Source organism: Corvus moneduloides, chromosome 12 (genome assembly GCF_009650955.1).
Source record: "Corvus moneduloides isolate bCorMon1 chromosome 12, bCorMon1.pri, whole genome shotgun sequence".
Classification (NCBI taxonomy): Eukaryota; Metazoa; Chordata; class Aves; order Passeriformes; family Corvidae; genus Corvus; species Corvus moneduloides.
In genome coordinates this window covers 16,134,983-16,152,605 of record NC_045487.1, presented here as the reverse complement: position 1 = coordinate 16,152,605, position 17,623 = coordinate 16,134,983, and the positions used below count along the sequence as shown (strand labels likewise).

At 39.2% G+C, this 17,623-nt stretch overlaps 1 protein-coding gene across 6 annotated transcripts in view; it reads right to left on the bottom strand.

The window, feature by feature from the left end:
• Positions 1-1,490: 1,490 nt before the first annotated feature.
• The window catches only part of DPY19L3 (dpy-19 like C-mannosyltransferase 3), a 35,545-nt gene continuing 19,412 nt past the window's right edge, over positions 1,491-17,623 (bottom strand). For 2 of the 6 annotated variants that reach the window (XM_032121972.1, XM_032121973.1), the window contains exons 14-19: positions 17,291-17,402; positions 16,709-16,765; positions 12,377-12,459; positions 5,839-5,971; positions 5,011-5,169; positions 1,491-4,455 (exon numbers count right to left, since the gene is read on the bottom strand). In XM_032121972.1, coding sequence (XP_031977863.1) covers positions 4,294-4,455; positions 5,011-5,169; positions 5,839-5,971; positions 12,377-12,459; positions 16,709-16,765; positions 17,291-17,402 — 706 coding nt within the window. In that variant the 3' untranslated portion in view covers positions 1,491-4,293. The other 4 variants (XR_004242617.1, XM_032121975.1, XR_004242615.1 and 1 more) reach the window with 4 other exon arrangements.

The window sequence follows — 17,623 nt, the reverse complement described above, 5'->3', positions numbered from 1 at the left end:
GTTCACAGTGAGCCCCACCTTGTACAGAACATACAGAATAAAAGGGCAGGAAACATTTCAAAACTGCTGTAGGAACTTGTGTCAATACAATCTCAGTAATAGGACACACTCATTTGCAGCTGTCATGCCCTATTAAAGCCTACTCTTCCTCTTTCCAGAGATTACTAATTAGTTCACTTGATTTATCTGTGTTAATTTGCACGCTGCTCTTTTAATTACTGTGCAATTGCTGAAATCATATCCTCACTTGTTCTGCATTTGCACAGACACACACAAATATTTCAGTGCCCTCACAGAAGGGCTTATCCCAGCACTGCCATGGCTCCCAGGGAGAACAGCTGGCTTTCCATGGCAAGCTGGGCCATGGGTCAGACGGGAAGGAAAAATATTGAATAAAAAAACCCATTCGGTCCCTAGGTAGGGGGATTTTCAGTAATCTAGTACTTTTATTAATCTTCTTCCATGTTCTTTACAGACTTTAAACATGTAGTAAGAACATTTTATTTAGCATAAAATGTTTGTAAAGGTCTGAAATTTAAATAATCGTGTGGATATTAGTATTTAATCTGTCTGTCAACTACATAATCTTTGTGGTCTTCTCCTGTTAAAATAACATTCCAAGTACATAACATGGAGCCAAGACATAGGAAAGCTGATTGTCCTTAGGTCTGACCTACTGACCAGCAGGTTTAGAAGGGAAAACAGGGCTGTAAAGAAGCAGGATTAGGTGGGCAGAAGAAAGTTGAGCATTTTCTTAATTACGAAAATGCTAAAACCCACGGCTATCTCCTGGGGATTTTGAGGAGGAGGCTCTCTGGAGCCCAGAATCCCCTCTATGCAAGAACACGATGTATGGCTTACATCCCATCAATTACATTAATCCCTCATTAATGTTGGTGACAAACTCCCCCAAGCCCTCTTTAGACCAGTCCTACACACGGGCAGTTTTATCTCGAGCTCTGCACATCCTCCAACTCCTGTCACAAGAGTCACACATCAAGACATCCTACTGCACTTACAGCCCTTGAAATGTGCTTCTTCACTCCCAAAGAATGCACCTTTCTGTTCATTAAAAACACTTAACTTGAGCTACAGTGTGGAAACAAGCAGGTCCCTCTTGGTTAAAGCATTTAATATATGCGTTTATTATCTATCTATATATAAAATACACTTAATAAATAAAGACATAAATATTATTTAAATGGATATACTGCCTCAGTGTACTGACCTTACTGGAGTTAACATGCACTGGGTGATGACTGGTCAAAATCATGGCTGATACCTTTAGCTTCTAACAAAGGAAGCCCAGCAAGCTGTTAAAACACAAAGGTGATTCCAAAAGTCAGTGCTATACACAATATAATGAGCTTGAGAAGCCAAAACTTCCTCATGAAAAATATTTTGCTTTCCTCCATATGAACTGAAACAGAGCTGATTGCCTAGCCAGGTCTTTCTCAACCCATCCCAACATAAAAACAAGCAAAAAAAGAGACTCTCAAATTACACAATTTATTTAGTATACAATAGTCATTACATCTCTTTACAACAACATATTATAAAATAACTATGTTAGATCCCACCAGCAGAACACTGAAACAAGAAATGAAAATACACTTATGGATCTCAAAGGCTTTTCTCCCCTAAAAATGTTCTGGCTCCTCGATAGTATTTTTTTCTCTGCAGTCTAAAAAAAATTAATTTATACCACAATCCCGTAGCACAAAAGTCCTTGTGGACACCAAGAAAGACACAGGAGCAGTCCTGTCCCTCCCATTCCCACTGCTGGTTATCAGTAAGAGTTGGTACCTCGGGAATGGGAGGTGCAGCCCTTCTGCCCCAGCCCTTCCCAGCTGTCCCTGCCCTCCCAGGCCTTGTCTCAAACAGGGGCAGGGAGGAGCTGCTCCCTCTGAGCTGGGAACTGCTTTTGGCCCTTGGCACTTGGATTTACTGTTTTAAGGAGGTTGGTGTCTGAATGCTGCATTACAGTCCCTTGAATATCCCTTAGTGTTAAACCTTTCTGATAATCTTTCTTAGTACATCTTTCTGTTTAAAAAAACCCGAACAAACCAGTTTGCACTTGGTAGTTTCTACGAAAATGTTAAATTTCTCCTTTGGCAATATTAGAGACTGCATTTTTGAAACAAGTCTGTTTAAAAATAATTATTGTTCCAGTCAGGATTTCTTAGTCTCAGCTGTTACCTACAAGTAAATTCTGTAGACAACAGGGTATCACTGGGCCCGGGAATCCCTCCCCCCACCAAAGGAAAGTTACTACACCTTTCCAGAAAGATCCAATTGCATTCTAGAACAAGCCATACAGCCCAGACATACTTTACCTTTTGTGTGCTTGTTTTCAATTACTGAAGGCACTCACTGAGGGATTCACTGACCCAGGCTTGCAGCAAGAACAACCATGCATCATTACAGCCCTAATTAAAGTTTTAATACTGATTAAAATGTTTTATTATTGTATTATGTTAAACTGCAGCGGTCTCCAACCTCATTAAAGGATACAGGCTAGGAATTACTCAGGAGTTTCAGCTGCTCAGTGTAACAACCCAGCTCCTGTCAGTGTGTGATTTAACACAGCCTGGCTACAGCACAGCCTTCTGTGCCAAAGAGAAAGGCAGAACGATGTTGAACATTGTTTAATGAGTATTTACTGAATATAAAATTGTTTGAGCATGTGACATAACCAGCTCCATCTCTTCGGTAATTTACCTTGGTACAACTGAAAGGGAAAACACTTAAATCATTTGGAATTGGAGCCCAGCTCAGTTGTGACAGCTAATCTCATTACACATCTTGATTAAATTAAATGTGGAGTTTGCTATATGTAGCACTTTAAGTTTCCCATCATTAGAAATTAATTGCAATGGTAATTACTATAACTGAGTTATTTGCACAGGCCACAAACACTCTTAGAGGTGTTCACATGTTAATTCAACCTGGGCCTAGAGGCACTTGATTATTACAGTTCTGTTTTTCGTAAGAAACAAATGAGCCTAGTGGATGTCTAATTCAAGATGGAGAGTACTGTGAGACTTCCAAATATGATTTCTAATTTCAATCTAAAACCAAAGCAGTGCTAAAAACACAGCAAAAGCCATGTGGTACCTTCATAACATTTAGAAATCCAATACAATTCACAAAGTTCTGGCTGGTAAAAAGACAAAGGGTACACACAAATCACAAAATTCTCAGCATTGAGGTCTGGCTTCACTTAATCTTCCACGTCATTTTAAAATACTGGTAGTCTCTGTTTTAGGCTAAAGAACAAGGAAACAATGATTTTGTGCTAAAATACAGAGCTCCATGTCTGAAAAAATACAAAACAAAGCTCTACTATCTAAATGTATTTGAAATACTGGTTTCTTGCTAATTTAGAGATGAGTTTTTCTTTTGTTCAATTTTGCTATCCTAGTGGCATTCACATGAGGAGAAAAAAGATCCCCTCTAGTTCAGAAAGTATATACAGAAAAGTGTTGTGAGAATCCAAACTCAGAAATTTGGATTCTTGTTCTGAGCATTTTACGAGGATACAAACATGCAACATGTATCAAGCATGCCCCAGCCTTTTTTCTCACTAGAAATACCTAACACTCCATCACTAAACACTCAATGTTATAAACCAGTTTGCTTCTGATCACTAAAAATGCTGGACCAAAGACTGAAGTTTTTCTTCAAAATTGTTTGCTTAATCTGCATTCACTGATTCTACAATCATACTCACAAGATTGGAAACTCATATCCGCACACATTCCCAAAGAATTCAAAAAAGAGGCACTGAAAGAGCACAAGGATCTGTCAAAAAGGATCAGACTGTAAGACAAAACTTCATTTTAAGGATTCACAAAGGCAATGCTTACTCAGGGCAGGAGTAGCATGGGCTGCTTTCACTGAATTTCTATCATTTAAGAGGAAAAAATCTGAATTGCTGAGCAGATTTCACAGGCTGGCACTCAGTAGTGCTCCCACAGGCTGCTACCTTTGTCTGTCTCCCCATCAGTTACAACTGGAAAACAATTATAACCTAAGTATTCAGAGGGTCAGAATTCATAATCAGAATGGTCCCTGCTAGCATTTATTTATGAGTCTATGAAAATTTTGGCAACATCAATAATGCTATCAAAACTAAATTGTCTAAAAAAACCCCAAAAAACCACAGTAATTAAACAAGAAACCATACATGTAAAATGTCTTACAGATGTAACCTGTTTGTAAACTTCATCTGCATTTCCTAATGTGGGTCCTAGCCGTGAAATACTGAACTTGAAGCCATGGTTAGAAAGATTATTTATGCTTGGCAAGTTTGTAAACATGGAACGTTTTGTTTTGAAACACCCTGGTGAAGTGCATGGTGTAAGAAGGAAGGTTTTTTTTGATTTCCTCACAGAAGCGAGGATACAACGAAGGTTTCAAATCAGGTTCATTCTCTCCCAAGCCATCCATGATCTGCAATGAAATGGAACAGATGTGTGAAATATCTTTAGCCAATTCACAGTTACAGGCAATAACGAGCTCATAACAACCTCAACAACACATTCACTGGGTCAGGCTGGCCAGGTGTGGTCACAGTATGAAACAAGTGGGAGGAAGAAAACAGCTTTAAACCAGTAAGATTTATAGTACTGTCTCTAAATGGATAAAGCTGCTTTGTCAGAGGTCCTTATCTGCTTGGGCTTGTGCAGTCTGCTCTGGCTTCACCTCAGCCCCAGAAATGCCTGAGAACTCCCCTGACACAGAGCAGTAACAGAACCACGCTGAGGAAACTGAAGCTCGTCAGGAAGTGATTACTTATCCTGCCCAGGCTGAATTCCCCTTTTTTTATTCTCAAATACCCTTAAATGCAAGCAGTGTTAATTTGGCCATTTTGAGAATGTCTAAAGGCTCCCGTAGATTCTCCTTCCCACAGTGCAAATATGCTGAGCTACCTCAGATCATAACTGGGTTTCAGAGCAAAGTCAAGCAAAATGTATTTTGTTCTTTGATCTTGTCTGTAACACTCACATGGCCATTGGCTACATCCAGCAGGTCCCGCAGGCGGCAGCCCCTGCTGTGCCTCCTCTCATAGCAAATGCTGTCCTCCAGGATCACGTAGTCTGTGCCAAAGGACCGCAGGATTCCGTACACGTCGCTGGGAGATCGCTTGGCATAGATCTGGTAAATCTGGAGAACAAGGAAACTAAGCTCCAACATACACCACATCACCACTGCTGCTTTGTTTGCTCTGTCATGACTCCTCTCTCTTGAGCCAGACCAAGAGCTGAGACTGAGAAACCATGGGAATGCAGTATTATAGAAACAATCTATAAATGCTTTATTCAGGAGCCACACAGAGCTGTGTGTTATGGCGAGGATGCTGCTGGCTACACAACACCGGATGGTGCTGTCAGGCTTTGGGAATGTCTCAAGTACAGAAAAGGGCAGGTTATAAAAACCAGTCTCCCCAGCTCCATGTGCAATTTCTCAGGGTGGTTTCTAGATCCAATGCTGTGTGCTGGTCTGCGAACTGAAAGGAGTATCAGGGAATGCTCCATGTGGTTTTAACAGCCCAAGTGGGCACCAGGATCTACTGATGCCCCAATAGCCAAGCCAGTGCCCTTGGGACTAGCTAGGTACCCAGGCACAGAGCTGTTCAGACGCACACCAGACGCCAGAAGTGAGTCAGGAGATCCCAAAGCAGTTAAATCCTGGGCCTGTGTCTGACCACAAGTGACCTCCATGAGTAAAGCATGTCATTCCTTTTGCAGTGTACTATTAAAGAGGACATTTGTTTTCTGGAGTGGAACTGCGGACATGGGCAAGAATTACTTTAAACAATCAGAAATCTCTTACCTGCTTTGTTCTCTCCCTCAGATTCTTATCCTCATAGTGGGGATGGTTGGTTAAGGTCCGTCCAGTGCATAGTTTGACTCCTGCTAACAGCTGCATGCTCCCAGCAAACACTGCTGTGTTTGGAGTGTTTGACCTAAACAAATGTTGATAAGTCTGAGGAAGTCTCTGCAGGGGCATTTTTGCAATGCTTGTGACAGATCAGAAGGAAAAAAAAGACTGCAAAAGTATTTTTCTGCCTCTCTTCAATTCAGGGAGCAAACTGTTCAAGCAACTGTGTTTTCTTCAAATGCCAAGTGGATAAATTATGAGAATACTCAACTGCAAATAAAAAATTCACTAAGCACTATGAGGAAATTTAAGGAAAACATGATCCTGACAATTTCAAACTATTTCTATATTTCATATATTTCTCAGGTTCATAAAGCCTCTTAATATTTATAGGTTTCCGTATTCTAATTCTTTTAATATTTCAAGAAACTTATTGTGGCTTAGGTTTGTGTACTTCATATAAAATGAATTATTTAATCTGAATGGTAAAACTTTTTATTCCTGTCCTGGCATTCACCATTCACTTGGAATGAAAACTTTGTTCCATGAGACATTAATCTTCCTATTCTGACAACTGTGGGAGAGAAACTATGAAAAAAGACAAGCCAGTTGCAAAAAAGAAAGAGTAAAAATGCCAGGCAATGGATACTCCTACAATCAAAGCTAATTAAAACTGGCCATAGTATGCTGAAGTGTTTTCTAGTGCTTACTAGGCACATAACCATCGAAGGGTCTACAAGATTAAAACAAGAGAAAGCAGCACACATTAAATCAACTGGTATGAAATTAGAATGTGAATAGAATGTGACTAACATCCCCATGCATACACTGAAGTACTCCAGTAACTGTGACACTTTGGGGTGCACTTTAGGGAGCCTTTGGAAACTGCAGCTACACAGTCAGTCATCTTAAAGCTCCAGGATCAGCTTGAAAATGTTGAGAGACAAGTACTAAATTTTACTATCACTTTTCAAGAGATTATGCTTAGTAAATGAATTAATAATTACGAATTCTTCCTAAAAAATCTTGCACTGGTACATTAATCTCATCTAGGAAGGCCAGAGATACTATTTTTAATAGGCCAGTTTAACTTCACTGATAGACTAGTTCTTCAGCACTTTATAAAACCAGTTTAATTTTAAAGTCTAAAAATATTTAATCTCTTAAGAAATTATTTATTACTTAAAATATTCAATGCCACAAGTGTCATGAAGTACATGTTCCATTAAAATAAATTAATTCCGGTTAGAATTTAGTACTATGCAAATGGGATGGCCCTGACAGGCTGTCAGCCAGAACTCATCCCTGGATCTGTGGGAAAGCACAAATCTGTAGGACTAAGCTGCAAACTTAGCACTTGCGTTGGACTCACAGAGGGACTGGGGAGCACTTATACACCCAAATAAAAATGATGATTCTTAAAGCATCTTCAACATGTTTCTGTATTTATGCCTGGGCCAGGCAACTTCTAATGTGACAAGTAGGTTTCTGTGCTTGTTCAAGATTAGTTCAAATTTAAAAACCTGACTGGCCTTACCAAGGCAACCCTGCTCTTCTGATTGCAGATTTGCATTATAATGGGCTCTGTAGCAGACTCGAACTTTCTTAAACCCACTCACACAGCCCTTCCCAACAAGTACCAAAGGCAAAACCATAAGAAAAAAACCAAACAAAAAAGTCAAACCAGCCTGCAGACTCTTTAAAATGAAAGTTAAAGGAAATTGTGATAGTGCCCTATCAGTAAACTACTGGTAAAATGCTTGTCAAAAAAGTAGAATCACAAAATATGCTGAGTTGGAAGGGACCCACAGGGCTCATGCAGTCCAGCTCCTGTCCCTGCACACACACCCCACCAATCCCAGCCTGGGCATCCCTGGCAGCGCTGCCCAAACGCTCCTGGAGCTCTGGCAGCATCGGGCCGTGCCCATTCCCTGGGGAGCCTGGGCAGTGCCCCGCACCCTCTGGGGAAGAACCTTTCCCTGATACCCAGCCTAACCCTGCACTGGTCCCAGGGAGCAGAGATTGGAGCTGCAGCCCCCAGTGAATCTCCCTTCAGAAAATGGATCATGCAGAAGATTCAGGGTTCAATTTCTCCCCTTTCCAAAAGCATTGACTCCTACCCAGAAGCAATGAAATATAGCTGAGTGCATTCTTTACCAGATAGAAAGAGTTTTGCCAGCACTTCCTCCTCTCCCTATCCCTTGAAGACAATCTAGTGACCCTTGCTTTTCAAACAATGGCCTAAGTGCTTTGGTCCTGGGTGGAGTTTAAAATCCAGTGTTCCAGGAAAAGGCAGATGTTTCCCTGAGATTGAGATTTACATGTTTGAAGTCCTAGGAAATGATCACTGTCCATATTTTACTGGGCCAGCTCAGATGTTCCCAGACCAGCAGGAGCTACTGGAAGCCCTCTTTCCCTGTGCTGTACTGGCAGTGCCAGGAGCACAAGCGCTGGATTTCAGTGCCCTGGGCAGAGAGCTGGGAGGTGACACCAGGAAGTGACACAGAGCCCCAAGCAGTGTCTGCCCTCTCCAATTCCATCCCCAAGAGCTCTTGTGGGTGGCCACTGCTGAGTGCTGGAGACACACGAGCACCAAGGAGCATTTCCAGGGCCAGGATGATTTCTGCATCCCAGGGGTGCTCCTGCCCATGCCCTGCCTGAGCCAGGCACTACCCGCAGTGCTCTGCAGCCAGGGCACCTCTTGTGCTGCAAACCACTGAATGACACTTCTCTATTACACAGAAATGAAGCAATTTTTACAACTGTCTGAGCAAATGATGTATAAAATGAAAGGATAATTTGTTTTTATAGCTCTCTGCCAAGCTCCATACCACACTGCCCAACCTGCAAACAATTTATTCTCTAGGAAATGTCACTAAATAATGACAAGGACTTACAGGTCAAACTGATTTACATTATATAATTTAAATGCCATTCCAAGCAGACCTGATGGCATTTTGAACAAATAATCTCATTTATTTTTGAAGCTCTAAGCTTTCATCAAGTTAATTACAGCTGAGCTAATGGGTAAACTAAGCACTATATTACAGAGTAGGAACCTTTTCTTTACCTTACACTTAAGAATTAGAGAATTATATAAATACTTAAGAATAACTCATTAAAAAATAAAAGGGTTTTACAGGAAGTACTTGCACAGACTCTGAAAGTGGTAGTAATTCTTCCTCTTAAACTGCTAAAGAATTATTGTGAGCTGGTTTTAAGAAACACTAAGGAAGAAATGGCCAACATTGCAATTACAGGTTACATCATTAGAAATAAAATGGCTATTTCTAATAAAAGTCCTCCAGAGCTGAACCCCATAGGTGGCTTCCAAAGCCATAAAATCTGCCAAGTCTCCGATTATTCCTTTACTAGTGCCTGAGTATGGTATGAATCTACAAAGCAAAAGGATTTGAGAAAAAGAGATTCTGAGGAATATGCCATGATAGATTTTTCTTTTTCTTTAAAAGAAAATCTTTTTATTTGCAGAATGCAGTATTAAAATATCACAGGTTTAGCTGCAGATGATAGGCAGTAAAGCATATTCAGTCACACTGTCGTGGTTCTTTTTTTTCCCTCTGGTTTGGAAAGACTGAAAATTGCAAAATGGAAAATGACAGCCACAAAGAAAGAGCAACAAGATGCATTTTTGTTAGTCCCAGCCTCAATTTTATGCATGCAGATTTTGCTCACATAAAGGAGTGCACCTACACAGTTGCTATAAACCTACTTCTCAGGCACTCTCAAGTTCATGCCTGAAATTTACTGACAAGTCTGTCTGACAAAAGCCCAAGAATTTAAGAACAATAATTAAAAAAAAAAAAAGTGTAATAGTGCCTTTAAAGTCTGGAATGTGTTGATTTCAGTGTGATTACCCTTGAAAATCAGGAATGTAAGTAACAGAGAAGAGTTAAATGTTAAAACTGGCTTGAAATTAAAATGTAGCCATTAATATAAATTATTATAAATGACTAAATGAAATAACCACCATTGAAACATGGGTGTTTCATGTGCACAACCTCAGAAGCTTTTTGGAAATTTGTGGGGTTTCCACTAATATACAAATTTGCCTGCTTGTCCCCACATCTGGTTCAGGTACAGCTGACATCCAACAATGCTCTGCCGAATCTCAGTCTCAGTTAACTTTTCCACTGTTTTGGCTGTTACCCAAGATTTCTAAGAACTTTTTCTGCGAGTTTTGGCAACTGCTATTGAAATATTCCACAATTCTAGACAGATTTCCCCTTTAAAGGCAGAAGACATTGCTTCTTTAACACTTACCAGAAGTAAACAGAGTAGGGAAGTTCACGCTATTGATTTGCTCATTCTACTGATATTCTTCCCCATCTCACAAATGAGCATGTTGTTCCTGCTGTCTTAGGGAGAAAGACCAAAACTAAGAATTTTAATGTACCTCCCAGCTGGGAACAGAGCTGTGAACTATCCCTGGAGCACTGGCTTCTTGACTTTTGTTTAAAAAAAGCTAAGAAAATGAGGTGGTGAGTAGGAAAAAAGAAGACGACTGGGATATGCAAGATCATTATGTAAAAAATTGTGCTCTGCAATTGTGTAGATAGAAACCAGTAGATCTTCCTGAAAATGCTGTGGCAATTTTAGTGAGGGGAAGAGTAAGAAATGCATCTGCAGACACTTCACAGGGGACAGCTGGCCATTATTCAGATTATATATTTGGACAAGTTAATATGCATTTAGAGCTAAGCAGACAGAAGGGTTTTCTTGTTGGGGAGAGATTGCAAGACAGACGAGTTATTCCTAATTCACTGCAACACATGACAAATTAGAGCTTTTCATACTGAGTTTTAATAATGAATGATTAGTTCCTGACACCAGCCTTGACAGGTCATTAACTACAGCACAACTATCAAGTGTTAGTATAGTAGAAGAGTTCTCTTATACATCAAACTTTAGAAAATCTGTCCCACTTTGAGAAACTTACCATAAATTTTGTTGACTGGTATTTAAAGCATAGATAATTAACTCTTCTTTACAGGAATAATATTTCTAAATACAATAAATTCTAAGTAAAAAAATGCCCTTCTGTAATTGTCTGTCATGACTTGGAATGAAGAGATGACAAGCACCAGTTTAGCATTCTCAGCACTAAGAACACATGAAAAATTATTCTCATTGGAGCTAGTCAAATCCAGCTCATGGCTGGGAATAACTCCACATGCATATTTGATGTATAAATCTATATATAACTCTATATATTGTACACAGGAGACCTGAACTATCAGACATTTACCATCTTTTAATAAAACAGTAGTGCTAAATGGAACTGGCTGGTAAACATTAGTCACAAAAACATGTCAACAAGGCCGCAAAGATTCTAAATGATGGAAAAAATCATGGCCTGCTTTCAAAATAAGTCAGTGAAGGCTTGTAATATATTTTACTTCTAAATTACTCCTTCTAGTTTATGGGTTAAAGAAATACAACATTATGGAGTGTAAATATGTTGCTATGGGGAGAATAGGCTGGGTGACTGGTTTCACTGAAGTTCATTGCATATGAAGGAAATACTCCAAGGAAATACTTCAAACAGTTCAATATTTAATGTTGTATATTCAGATTTACTTTCAGAATGTTTTCCTCCATAACATGAAACCAATTTTCTTTTTCTAAAATCATTGCTAGAGTTGCAAATAAATACAGGTCCCAGGAATCTCCCTGTTCAGAACTTAACCTGAAAGTTTTTAGTGGTTACTCTATGCGAATAGAGAACATACCCCTTAAGTTCACAGCCCTCCAGAGAACATCCTACCTGGCCTTTTTCCTCAGCATCTTCTACATGCAGTATTCCAAACTGTTTCCACCTGAAAAATACCTTCCTATGCTCTGTGAGAAAGCAGAAGTGATGAGGTGGGGTTGGAATGATTAACTCACACTCCTGAAAAACTTTGCACCTGTGCTTAGATGTGACAGGTTCAAGTTCAATTAAAAATATTTTGCTTACAGTTTGGAACACATGTTGTGATTAATTCTGACAAGCATAAACAACTTTGATTGTTTTAAAGTCCAAGAAACAGACTGCAGAGTACAAATTTTCCAGCACTACATCCAAGCTTTTTTACATTACAGAGTTGAGAAGGACATTGTGGGGGGGGAGAAATAAAATGATTTCACTGCAAAGGTCTATTAATGTAAAGAGGTAACTATAATATGATGAGAGAAACTTAACACCTCCCGATTTACCTCTTTTGGTTGTGAAAACTGGGTCCTTATGGGAGCAAAGGGATCAGCTGGTTCCCTGATGCACGTGGAACACAGCAGTGATACTGAACCAGAGCATGGAGCTGCTCTCCACAGCGCCTCATATCCAACCTCCTGATAACCCACTCATCCTAACTATCCCCACGGGTCACCAGAGTTCACTGATGAGCTGTGACAAATAAGGAGAACACTGTAACTAAGAACATTAGATCTACACAAATAGCATTTAACTTAAATAGAGAAAAAATCCTCTTACTTAATCCAGTTCATCAGCTCCACAGTGTCTGGGTCATAGAATTCTCTCAGCTCTGATAGTTCATCCATTATTCCTGGCCAGAACTAAAATGGAAACAAAATAGAACAACCTGAAGACAGAATGAACAAAACAAGTTTTGGATGGTGGAATTTGGATTCCTCTTAGCTGGCAACTAATCTTGTCCAGCTCATGGGTAAATTGCAAGACACAAGTGTATCTACTCTTCCTAGGAGGGAGGTGGCTGTCACTGCAGGATGAACGCACAGTTTCAGAGTTTGAGATCTGCAGCTCCTGCCAGATGACCAGCAGGACCACAACTGGCCATTGTCAATGATGACAAGAGAAGGAAATGCCCCAGGAATTAATATTAAGTTCAGAAAGGAAACATAAAACTAAATTAAAAAAAGGTAGGAAATCTGTATCAGAAGTAAAGATCATTAGATGTGCTGTGGATGCCATTAATGGTATTTCAGAAGTCTGAATTAAAAGAGAACCACTGAAGGCAAAAATAAAAGTATGACAGAATGGCAACAACCAGTAGACCATCGGGGGAAAGCATTTCAAAATTTACTGCAGGCAAAGAATACATAAATCAAATCTGGAGGAGAGAAAGGAGCATTGAAACTGATTCTGAAAAGCTTAACCTTTCCCCCCAAAAAGCTACGGGAACAATGATTTGTTTAAGGGTTAACTGTTTAAGCCAGTAATATTCTAGGGCAGAAGGAAGCAATTAAGGAAGATAATGACAATGCTAATGACAGATTGCTGTGCACCAGTCTTTGCTACAGAGGATGTTACCTGAAACCTATTCCAAACCTGCTTTCTTTAGATAATAAGGACTGCTGGTTTGAAAACTGAAATGCTACAGGAAAAAGTCTAAGCAAACCCACATGATAATCTAAAAAGCCATAAATCATCCCATTTATATAATGCTCATCCAAAACTTCAGAAGGAATTTGAATGTGGTGCTGCTGAGCCTCTCAGCAAACCCAAGCATTCTTTCACTTAAACTGTAGTTACGTGGCAGGACTGGGGCAGGAGATATGACTGGGCCAATTGAGATACTCTCTAGTTTAACTGCTTACTTGGTACACTTGTTCAAGCACGCCTGGCATCTCCCAGGTGGAGCCATGGCAGCATCACAACCCTGCAGAAGCTTTGGGAAGTACTGCAGTACAACAGATGTATTTCTGCTCTTCAGAAGCTCTCTCAGAGATTAGTAAATTCAGCTGTTGTGAAATGAGACTGTGAAGTCTCATAATGAATCAGAATTTCCTCTCTTCATTACTTACTGCCCTGAATAGCTAAACATTCTGAGAGCTTGGAGTCCTTCAGGGCGGAGACAGAAGGAATGGGCTCTGCTTTGCTTTTCAGTCAGTGCAACCTGCCCTGTAACCTCCTGAGGATCCAGGGACACAGCTCCCTGCTGGGTGCTGGGGCTATTCCGTGGCATTCACCCTGTAGAGGTTTTTAAAGTCACAATGTCACAGTACTGCAAGTTTTGAGTGAGTACAAGTAGTTTCCACTGGAGGAAAATTTTGGTAATGGGGTTTGGTATTACTGAATTGAAAAATTTCCAGGTAGCACTACATTTGATTAGTAGAACCAAGAGAAAACTAAGGTACTTCAGGAGTTCCAAATACAAGAGAATGACAAAATAAATAAAAAGTAAAGCATATGAAAATATAGAAAATAACACTGACAGAACTTTGTCTTGTAAATCAAATATATGTCAGATTGAGAAGAGATGTCTGGTGCTACCAGGAGAGGATAAAAAGAGCAGATGGTGCATATCAGGAATGTAACAAACTGCTCAGAAAAGTGAAGGAAATGCAAAAGAGATTTCCACCTTGTAAAAGTGCTTCTCTGGGGTCAAAGTCTTCAGGAAAAGAAACAGTTGTCAAGTGTCTTAAATTAGCCCTGAACTGTAGCTGTTCAGATAGCCAAAGACTGCTCAGATCACAGGTATATGTGGCAATATGTGCTGCAATAAATGTCCATGTTTCGAGCAAAAGGACTTGGCCATGATGAAGATAAAAATGCAGCTGGAGAAAAAATAGGGATGGATAGTTTACTAGCAGAGAGAAATCAAGATTATTTGGCAAATCCAGGAATTAGAATACTCAAGCTTGGGAGCTCACCTTAGTTACCAACAATTTATTCAGGAATTATTGACATGCAAACACAGATTGATGGGCATTATTGTGAAGTTAAAATACAATGAACACAGATAAAGGTGAAGTCTACCTACAAAGCGTAAGAATCGAAACATAAATAATACTTGGCACTGTATTATGTATGTGTTGTGCTATCTGCAGCATAGCTGAAGTATGCATGGAAATACTTCTGCATTTTCACTTTGTCTGAAAGATGTTTCCACTATAATAGTGGAGAACAAATGTAAACAGAAATACAGATGTCTAACAGGTCTCAAAACATCCTGTACCTGAAACCTGAAAGAAAGCTAGCACTGTAGCTGCATCTGCATCTCAATAAATTATTGTTCAGGTGATGCACTTGGGGCTGTAGTAACCGCATGCCTCAAAAGAGGCTTTCATTAGCTTATTCAGGATTAGGTTAATAATCCCATAAAAGTCCTATTTTGAGGAACTGCACTGAAGAATAGTTCTTCTGACAAATGCAACAGATAATGAAACACCAAACTGCCCTCCTACAAATTCAAGAAAACTAGCCCTGATGACCAGGGTGGTGTACAGAGAAACTGCCCCTGCAATCTGAGCAGTCAGTGACTGAATACATAAATTCCTGTCTGGAAAAGAGATTAAGTCCATGTTCCAAAAATCTCCTTCCACTGTCTGTTTATAAGGTTTTAGAGAGAGAATATAAAAACACATTCTCACAGAAGCAGTGGGTACTTTCTGGATCTCTCTTTAAGAATTTTTGTCTGACCACTGTCAGGGCACCTGGGACAAGAGCCTCGTGGGTCTCTTCCAGCTCAGAATATTCAGTGATTCTCTCAGGCTTCTCATCAACTCTTTCAGCTTTGCAGAAAAGACCCACAGAGACATCCACTCTTCTGGTAGCTCAACTGCAAGAACTGACTCAGGACAAAAAAACACTGAGAGGTGATGAATTTCTCATTCCCACAGAGAAATTTGAAAAATAGTATTTTTAATGTCAATAAAAACTATTTCCTCTCTTTAGAAGAAAGATGAAAATTATGCTTTTCAAGCAGACTGAGCACAACTAATGACTGCTCTAAAGCCCATGACATCAGTTGTTTCTGTTGACTTCAGAATTGAATCTGACAGGATTTAGGAACTTTACATCTGCTCATGAAGAGTGGGAGGAAAATTATTCCTAGTGATCTGTCACATTAGACTATCAGAATGTCATGCTCTTAGTATCCCCCATGTCAAAAGAAATGGCATTGTTTCTGTCATATTCAGAGATGATGAAAATGGTAAATGACTTAAATGACTTCCTAACCAGCACATCAGTGGACAAAAAAAGTCCTCTAACAGAACAATAAGACAATTTAAGTGGAAAGCAGTATTTTTTGACTTTTTGTTTCAGTTTTGGAGAGGGGAACACACTACTGGAGTGAACTCTATTAGCAGCTTTCTTAACTGCTTCGCTACTGCCTTTTTAACTGCAACAATGAAATTGATCTTGTGTTTCTCTGAAGGGAATTATTTAACAGACATATTTTCATGTCAGACTAGTTACTGCAGAAACAACTTCTCCATCAAAGTAGACTCTGAGTTTTTTGTCTTCGTGACTACAGATTAAAAGAATGGTTTGCCCATTAAATCAGTGTTCTAAATCTCCCTGCTATGACAGATTGATAATCTTGTACATGTTATTGATTTAAGTATGCTTTATGCATTTACATTTAAGTGTCTGACAATAATAATATTCTGTTTCTGCAACAGACAGAAGACAAAACAGGTACTTGACCATTTAATAATTCTCTTTAAAACATATGTGGCACAGCAGTAGAGATTATGATTATTTCTGCTCCTACAATAAATCATTAAAAATGTGACAATCTGCATATTATCCACAACTTCGTTAAAACCAAAAGAGACAACTCCCATTTCCATAAAATTATTCATTCAAATAACACCGGCTACTTACACATGCAATCAGACAAATATTTGTATCTATCAAAACTACTTTGGATCAAATGAGCCCAACTGATCCTTCACAGACAATTTCATAGGCACAAAGGTCCTTGCACTTCAGCTATACCCATTTTTAAAATTAAGTTACAAATGTTGTATGTAGTTATTAATGAAAAAACACCCTTCTGTGAGAAAATTCCATACAACTAAAAAATGCCAAAACATTGAGAAAAAAATTTCTTACCTTAAATGAAATGTACAGTAATGTAATTATGGGTATAGAATACTTAATCACCTGTGTCTAAGACAAATTGAAAAAAAATTGGTTATTTTCATGATACATTTAATAGACTTAAGTTTTCATGTATTGATATCTGAAATATTTAACATGTAGTAGAATTTAGAGATTGAATTTTAAGACCATATTCTGATACTGTTTTCAAGTACAGCCCTAATTACAGACCCATCACAAAAGATGGATTTATATCTTTAAATCTATATTCTACAAGGTGGAAAACACTGCCATTCAATATAATTGACTGCAAAGGTCTTCTCAGGCTGCTGCTGATATCTTAATATGGAGACTTTTTTAGTAAAATTGTGGTTATTTTTCATAGCTACATCTATATTGCCATCTAGTGTATTCCAGTGGAATTGTTTAATATAGAAACCACTAGAAAATACATTTTACTTACTAAATTTATACAAATGTACAGCAGAGATACCTGGTTTAGGAGAACTACAAACAATATCCAACCCTGAGCCTTGACTTGGATAGATATGGTCCAAAACCCAGTGGATGAAATGCTGTGAGTACAGTGCTCACCCTCTGGGATGTGTAGAGATGGAGACACTTCAGGATAAGTTTCCAAACCTCTGTACTGCACAGGCCAAAGGATGCAAATACACACATGTGGGATGTCCAGAGATACTTCATTCTGGAAGAACACAAGCTTTTCATGATCATTTGGAGCTCTGCAAAGCTGCTTGGAGAGCAGTTAATGTCTAGAGAAATTCTGAACACAGTTTTCTTGGACTTTCAGGCCTCTGAAATAACTGAGTACAGGACTGACACTGCACTTTGTTACGTGCTCTTGAGAACATCTCTGTTCCCAAACTTCCATTCTTTACGGCAGTTTTGGGAAATGCCTCAGTCTCC